This window comes from Mus musculus, chromosome 6, assembly GCF_000001635.26.
Source record: "Mus musculus strain C57BL/6J chromosome 6, GRCm38.p6 C57BL/6J".
Taxonomy (NCBI): Eukaryota; Metazoa; Chordata; class Mammalia; order Rodentia; family Muridae; genus Mus; species Mus musculus.
This window is the reverse complement of record NC_000072.6, coordinates 54,984,809-54,993,111: the sequence shown is the minus strand read 5'-3', so window position 1 is coordinate 54,993,111 and position 8,303 is coordinate 54,984,809. Positions and strand designations below refer to the sequence as shown.

The 8,303-nt window shown below is 43.4% G+C and overlaps 1 protein-coding gene across 2 annotated transcripts, besides 2 other annotated features; it reads left to right on the top strand.

Annotated features, from left to right (window-relative positions):
• Positions 1-30: an enhancer, noted in NCBI's record as "m6a fragment". NCBI's record gives its function as "moderate activity enhancer in undifferentiated mouse and human ES cells, and in differentiated mouse ES cells" and the evidence as "EXISTENCE:reporter gene assay evidence [ECO:0000049][PMID:17784790]".
• Positions 11-20: a transcriptional cis regulatory region, noted in NCBI's record as "motif 6a; may bind an NF-Y family factor". NCBI's record gives its function as "necessary for full enhancer activity in ES cells" and the evidence as "EXISTENCE:site-directed mutagenesis evidence [ECO:0005528][PMID:17784790]".
• Positions 152-8,017, top strand: Ggct (gamma-glutamyl cyclotransferase). Of its 2 annotated transcripts, NM_026637.3 has the most exons (4): positions 245-417; positions 3,555-3,700; positions 6,144-6,279; positions 7,111-8,017. In NM_026637.3, exons 1-4 carry the CDS (start codon positions 277-279, stop codon positions 7,252-7,254), a joined length of 567 nt encoding a protein of 188 aa, NP_080913.1. In that variant the 5' UTR covers positions 245-276; the 3' UTR covers positions 7,255-8,017. The 2 variants fall into 2 exon arrangements, with proteins under 2 accessions (XP_006505429.1, NP_080913.1); XM_006505366.4 differs by lacking the exon at positions 6,144-6,279 and having other exon boundaries at positions 152-417; positions 7,111-7,168.
• The last annotated feature ends 286 nt before the right edge of the window (positions 8,018-8,303 follow it).

The window sequence follows — 8,303 nt, the reverse complement described above, 5'->3', positions numbered from 1 at the left end:
CGTTAGACTCGCCAATCAGCGGCGCCTCAGGCAGGGGGCCGTACATCCGAGGGATGCATCCAATAGAAAAGCGACGTCAGTGGGCGGGAGGAGCTGTAGACAGGCCAATCCTGGTAGTTAGCTCACGCCGGCAAGCCGGCAGCCAATCCTCAGCGCGCTCTCTGTGCGGCTCCGCCCGCCGCTCTGCACTACCGCGTGGGTGGCGGCGCACTGCTCTTTTTAGCAGCGCTAGTCCGGCTTCTCTGTGCTTGACGCTGCTGGCGTGGATAAGTGGACATGGCGAGCTCCGACTGTGAGGGCCATGCGGGCCAGGAGGGGGAGACATTCCTGTACTTCGCCTACGGCAGCAATCTCCTGACCGAGAGGATCCACCTGCGAAACCCCTCGGCCGTGTTCTGCTGCGTGGCGCGCCTGCAGGTCAGTGCCGTTGTGCGGGCGACCTGGAGAGCGGGCTAGCTGCGACTCCTGCCGGGAACCTCTAGCCACCGTCGGAGTTCGCAACCCTCCACTGGCTGCCCTTTTCCACCGGTTATGAGCATCCCGTAAGATGCCTTTAATAGGTGCTTCTTAGTCGAGAACTAGCTGCTTTCTGTCCTGTGCGTACCTTATCTATCCCACAGTTCTGTGAAATTCTGCCTGTCCTTTCCTTCGGATCTTAGCGTCCTGGCCTTGAGACCTGGAACCGTGTCTTCAATACTGATAGCAATGTTCGTTCCCTCAGTAGAGTAGCCCAATAAGCTTTTAACTGTGATAAAATGTGTTCTTGACCATAGTTCATTTCCTCTTTAATACGTATTCTTCTGGCACTCAGTGCTGGGGTTACAAGGATGACTGAGCAGCCTAGCTATTTGGAGGACCTTTCTGGTGTACAATCTGATTGTGTGTAGGGCCCTTAATAATTTTAGCCAACTTTGATAACCTTGTCAATTCTTGATTTCAGGCAACAGAAACCAGCTGATTTCAGAAAGGAGAATGGGGAGGGGTGTTGGAAGGCTGTTAGAGAGCTCATGGATTCACCTGAAAGATTGAGTAAACAGGTGGACTACTGTGTGTGTGTGTGTGTGTGTGTGTGTGTGTGTGTGTGTGTGTGTGTGTGTGTGTGTGTATACACAACCAGCATTACAGGAGAGGGCCATCCCTGCTCTGGAAACTGGCCACACCTTTCCTCAACTAGTAAGCACAATATGGAACTGACTCCTGACTGCTGCTTTGCCACAGTTCTGCAATTCCTGAAGCCTAGAGTGGAGTCCCTAATGATCTTAAACACCAGCACTAATTGAGAGCCCCTGCGAGGTGCCCTGATTGGCTAAATCTCACCATGAATCCACGTCCTTACTTAGCAAGCAAGATGATCTGATAACTAGCTCCTAGCCTTTCAAGTTTCAGAAGTGGGAGTCACGCTCTGTACTCTATCTAAAACTCCAAAGAGTGTAGGATTGGAGTTCAAGTACGTGAAGTACAGGAAAGAAATACCACATAAATGATAAATTATAGCTGTGGTTAGCCTTAAAAGAGGACTTGCAAGGTGCAACAGAATATATGACCAGAGGACCTGACCTAGGTGCTCAGGAAAGCCTTCCTGGATATAACTTTTAAGCTGAGACCTGAAGGGAGATGAGGAGAGCAAAAAACTGTCAGGGAGGGTAGCTTGTTCAAAGGACAGGAGATAAAGGAAGTGGTTGGAGTCTACAGGGAGATGTGGCATGAGGGCTGGAAAGATAAGAAAGTGTCATATCCTAACATGACCACAGAGAACTTTGGACAGTCTGTTGCATGCTGTGAGTGGAGTGTCTTACAGGATGAAAGCAGACGATGAGATTTATGTATTTGAAAGCTCATTCTGGTTACTCTGCAAATAGGGCAAGTTATTGGAAGCCCAGTTACGATCTTGCCACATTCATGTCAGAGATAATGCCACCATGATCTAATAGGGTGGTGACAGGGAAGGTAGAGTAATACTCAGAAGATAACATCATAAGGCTTGATGATTGTGTGTCTGTGTCTGTGTGTGTAGGGAAGGTATATCAAATATGACACAGTTTTTGAACAACCAAGTAGGTGATGGTGATAATGTTCACAGAGGAGAATCAGGTTTGGCGGTAAAAATTATAAACTAACTTTGTACTAAATTAAGTTTAAGATGCTTTCCAGACAAGCACATGAACAGTAAATATTTGTGAACATTGGCAAAGAGATGAAGAGATCAGCCCTAACTGTGTGCTCGTCCCAGATCTAAGAGCTTTTGAGCCTCAGAATAGAGATGTGGGATGGTTTTAAAGGTAGCTGAAGCATCCGATGGTATTGGAAGCTGCTGGAGGTAGTGGGACTATTCTGGGCACCTGGATAAATTCAAAAAAGGCCTAAGCTGAATCCCAAGAAACCCAGACATTTCAAAATGGGGAGTAGAGGTGGGATTGGCAGAGATGAGGAGATCAGGTCAACCCTAAATCAGAAGAAAGAGCTGATCTGGACTGGTAGCTACCTACGTTACACACGAGCATTGAGCCATTGAAGCGGACGGAATGACACAGCCTGCTGCCTTTAGCAGGAGGCTGCCAGTCTCTGGTGTGGATTTGATCAGATCTCCTGATACTGGAATATCCAGTTTGCTGCGTGAAGCGCCTTGTCGTGTGGATCAGTGTTTTCCCTGAAGTATCAACCAAGGTTTCTGAGCAAACATAGGTGACAGGAATAATATCCACCAGAAGGGACTGACAACACTGTCATTGAGCCCATCCTTTTGTATTTTGCTGCTGAGGAAACTAAGCCCTAGAGAGATGGGAGGACATCTTCCTAGACCACACAAGGCAAGGCCCCTCAGCCCTGATTGCCCATCAGTAATGGCAGAAGCTAAATTAGAAAGGTGTCTCTGTCGCTTGTTAGTTGTGAGATCTTAGAGAAGAAGAGGCTTAATCTTTCTAAGCTGTAGCAAAACATTGGTCTGGGTAAAGTAATAGCTACTGTGATAGCACACAATAAATACTCAGTAAGTCTTAGCTGCTCTTAGGTTCCTGGAAAGAAATTGGTACAGTTCATGAAGATTAATGCTCACACACATGCCAGACCCCTTAGGGCAAATCCAGTGATTTGCAGGTAAGATACTCTACAGATATAAAAGTATATCATAACCCCTGTGTAACCATCATTCAGCAAGTCTAAGTAGAAATACATGTGCATTTAAGTAGACTGAGACGTCATTTGCAGAGAGAAAGAAAGAAAAAGAGAGAGAAAGCAAGCAGTCTAGAGCTATTGTGTGGTATATTGGGATTTAAGGATCTTTGTTTTTAAGGTTTTTGGTTTTTATTTTTAATGTTTAGATGCCTGTATGTTTAGAATAATCTTCAATTTTAAAGGAAAATAAGAAAGAATCTATAGTCTTACAGATTTGGGCCTTGATCTTTTTATCTGTATTTCCCACAGTTTTGTACACACAGAAACAAAAGTTTGTTGAATGTTTTATTTGCATGGAGGCCAATGCAAATCATTTGTATTTTGAAGGAGGAAATATCATGCCCAAATAGATATTGATCATATCGCTTTGGTTTCCTTTGCAGGACTTTAAGCTCGACTTCGGCAATTTCCAAGGCAAAATGAGTGAGAGGTGGCACGGAGGTATAGCTACCATTTTTCAAAGTCCTGGCGACGAAGTGTGGGGAGTGGTATGGAGAATGAACAAAAGCAATATAAGTTCCCTGGATGAGTAGGTGGCTCCTAATTATCAGTTACAGTAATAAGGGACACAAAGCGTGCTGTATGGATGTGCTTTGGGGATACACTGTAGACATACTCTTTATTCTTCAGAGTCAGTACAAAAGTTAGAAACCAGGAGTTTCCTAACAAATCTAGAAGGGGAGGGTCACACTTACTAATTGGATGGGTGCGGTGCTTGTCTCTCTTAGGTAAAAAATAAAAGCCCTTATTTTTTAGTTCTGTTTGTCTCTTAGTAAAAATTATCTTTCTGGTTTATTGCAAAAACTTATGAAACTTTTAATTGTCAAAAAATGATTTTGAAAGTGAGTTGGTTAAAATGCTTTGAGATTGCAATTGAATAAGTAATAAAGGCATTGAACAGCACAGTAGAATTAAAATTCTCAGAGTTGTGCGACAGGGTGCCTGATACAATGCAGACTGCCAAGGAAGAGCTGGCTGACATTCTCTTGCTGTCAGATCATAGACTCATGTTTGGTATTCTAGGGAATGCTGCTTCAGGGACACAGAGGTAAAAATGAGCCTACTGAAGCATGTTTTCAGACAGTAAAAATAGACGGAGGTCAGCTGGAAGTGTACCAAATGAAAGTCCTCTGTGTTCAGAGTATTGCTTTGGCCTCCGAGCACATCACAATCTATAGATGTTATTTGTATTTTGACATCATACTTGCATGTGGCCTGCCCGTACCAACCTGTAGTGCTCTTACTGTCTCTTGGTTACTTCATTACCTAATACAATATCACTGCATTTTATTTGCAACAACTTTCCTTTTAAGGGAATAATGACCAGTAAAAACAATCCATATGCATTTAATTCAGACCTTAGAAATTATTCTCAATCCAAAGTAGGTTGAATATGTGGATCCAGAAGCCAACTGCAATATCAAAATGCTAAGCATGGTAGGCATGGTGGCACATAAAAACAAGGTGGGGCATGTTGCGAGAAATATTAAAAAGATTGGCAACTTCCTGAGCTACACCCGGCTACTCTCAGCCCAGCGGTCTCACTGGCTAGTTCTTACCTCATGGAGACTCTCTGACTCAGAGCTCCAAAATCTCTCCACCCAGCTTGCTAAATTCCCACTGGCGGGTCGCCACCACACCAGCCCCATGCTTTGAAACCCCCATGGCCTTTGTGGAGCATATCTGGCAAACCCACACTTTGCTGCCTGCTGTCTCTAGGCTAGCCCCTCCAGTGACCAATCATGGTCTTCCCAGCTCCAGTTCGCTTGTCTCAGTGCCACCCATACCTTCTCAGCCATAACCTCCCTCCCCCTGTGGTTGGCAGTCCCACATTCCAGTAACCCAGTAAATCAAAACTCTAGAAGCTTATAACTAATCAGTCAGATTTATATATCAATAAGTTCTCAATACACAAGATGCTCACACAATAAATTCAGGGTCAATTGATAATGGTACAAGCTGCCCTCCTAGATTAGACAAGTTACCCCAATTATTCTATCCCTGTATGATATTATATCTACCTGTGGTTCTTTAAAAACACGTGGATTCTGAATCATCCTGCTCGTCCTCCATCTTGCTTCCTTCTCCTACTGTGTTGCTTCCTGTCTCTGCAACTCTTTTTTTTTTTTTTTTTAAGATTTATTTATTATTATATCTAAGTACACTGTAGCTGTCTTTGGACACTCCAGAAGAGGGCGTCAGATCTCATTACAGATGGTTGTGAGCCACCATGTGGTTGCTGGGATTTGAACTCAGGACCTTCGGAAGTCCATTCAGTGCTCTTAACCACTGAGCCATCTCTCCAGCCCTGTCTCTTCAACTCTTAGCTCTGTATCCTTTTTCCCTGTCCAATCACAGACCTCCTGCTGCACTAATATTTAAATTAATTGGACAGGGAAAATCCTGCCACAGGGGCATACCTTTAATCTCAACACTCAGGAGATAGAAGCAGGTAGATTTCTGTGTATTCAAGCCCAACCTGCTCTACATAGTGAGTTCTAGGCCAGACAGGGCTGCATAGCGAATCCCTATTTAAATAAAAAAGTTTTAAACATGCTAAGTGTATTTTTGACATGGTAACACTTAAACATTCTGCATTCCCTAGCACACAGTGAGAAAACGTGTATGTAGAGAAATGATTAGGGGCTGGTGAGATGGCTCAGTGGGTAAGAGCACCCGACTGCTCTTCCAAAGGTCCGAAGTTCAAATCCCAGCAACCACATGATGGCTCACAACCATCTGTAATGAGATCTGACGCCCTCTTCTGGTGCGTCTGAAGACAGCTACAGTGTACTTACATATAATAAATAAATAAATAAATAAATAAATAAATAAATAAATAAATAAATAAATAAATCTTTAAAAAAAAAAAAAAGATGATTAATCGTGCACTTCAGCCTGAGTAAAACATCTTACCTCAGAACCATTCTCCGAGGTACCGTGTAGCTAAAATATGGTTTGTTTGGTTTCAGGCAAGAAGGAGTTAAAAGTGGAGTCTATGTTGTAATAGAAATTAAAGTTTCAACTCGAGAAGGGAAGGAAATAACCTGCCGAAGTTACCTGATGACGAACTACGAGAGCGCGCCCCCATCACCACAGTATAAGAAGGTGAGCTAAATCAATTAGAGCATTTCCGTCATAGAAAGCTTTTAAGAATTTAAAACTCCACATCAACATTTTAATCCAAATGTTTAAAATAAGAAAAGTGTATTTTAATAGATTTATGATATATATTATGTATAGTAGACTCTACATATACTTTTATAGTTTTTTTTTTCTTCAACAGTATCTTATAGAACATTTGGCGGGGGTGGATTATATATTTTCTGCTACTGAAGTATTTTTTCCCTAAGTGGAAAGATCACTAGGCCCTTTGGAGTCAGGGAATCTATTCTCCAACACACAAGACCCAAGAGGAGTGCGTGGCCCGACACCCCATGGTACCTTATGTGGCCTGTGAGGTTACACAGGTGCTGAGAGTCTGACCGTTAGGGTCTTGGGAGTCAGCAGAACAGTTGTCCCTTGTCTTCTGTGTCTCATCCAAGCAGAATCAGACAGTGCCACTGACAGCTATCCCTGCAAGCTTTGTCTTGTTCTAAACTGAATTTAATTTTATTTTTTGAAAGAGTGTTTTCTCTTAAAACATCATGTGAATTTCATACCATAACAATTGATTTTATCTTAATATTAAGACATCTTACATCATGCTGCTGAGTAGAACTGATAGCCTGGTAATGCTTCAGGCTCCTTAGGAAATCCCTTCTGTAGCCATACACAGAATGAGGAACACTGGCTTTGCCTGGGTCTTGTTTTAAAGTGTATCAATTCTTTCGTCATCGAAAGCCAATATCGTGGATCTCTACAGTACAGACAAAGCTGTGGTGCTACACTAAATCATACTCCTAACTAAAAGGGTTCCCCTATTTTAACCATTTCTAGGTTATCTGCATGGGTGCGAAAGAAAACGGTTTGCCACAGGAATATCAAGAGAAATTAAAAGCAATAGAACCAAATGAGTATAAAGGAAAGATCTCCGACGAAATGGAAGACATCATCAAAAAGGGAGAGTCAAAACTGTCATAACAGACTCTGAAGCTATGTGTGCTAGTATGAAGTGCTTTTAACGTTTGCGAACAGGAGTCTGGACCTTCTTGGTTCTGACCTTGATTTTCAACAGTGCTGGGAAGGGCTTCTCACATAGGTGATTCTTTATTTTTAACTGTAACAAAGAACTGGAATGGGGATGGGCTTAGACCATTAAAGGGACCAGGGGATCCTGGCATGTGCAAGTGGTGATGGCCGTGGGTTCTCCTGTGGACACTGCTATAGCCCCCCACTGTGTGGACGACCTCCGTGGAGGGTAGGTCTGTAGCTCAGGGGCGCACTGCTGCGCTTGGTCTGCTTTCTGCTTGTATCCGATCGGCTTGTAAGAAGTAAGCAAAATATAGAGGGTAGGTGGTAAGGCTTTGAGAAGTACAAAGATGGTACACTGTCCTTTGAGGGGCGACTGCTTTCATGACTCTAAGGGGTTTCTCAGCAAGAGCTCCACCTCACTGTGCTCTGCTCAGACCACACAGAGCAGCCTCAGCTCATAGAGTCTGTGTTAACTGGTATTGTGGACTCTGGAGCCAAGCTGGCCTTGAACCTGTGACCATCTTGCCTCAGCTTCTCATATAGCTGGCTGGGATTATAGTCTTGTGCTACTGGGGCTAGCTGAGCCTCCCACTTTCCAGTTGTGGGACTTGAGCTTCTCTGGCTCACTGGACCTTAGTTGCTTCACCTGTATAAATAGGGAAAATCAAAAACGTGAATTTGAAGATTTCATGAGTAAACATGTGATAAGCTTAGGACACAGCTTGGCTCTAAGTATTAGCAATCATCATCGTGTAATGGAGTTTTGGGTTTCTTTGTCTTTTGAGACTTAAGCCTATTCTGTAGTCCAGAGTGGCCTTGCATTCAGGATTGTCTTGCCTCCCAGCCATCCTGCATCTAGTTACAGATGTGTGTCATCATATGAGGCAGGGGATTCCTTTTTGTTTAATCAGTGATTTGGGCCCTTTAACAAACAATACAACTCTTGAAAACAATAATTATAATTAGGTCCTAGGTTGCAGAAAAATAACAGAAATCTC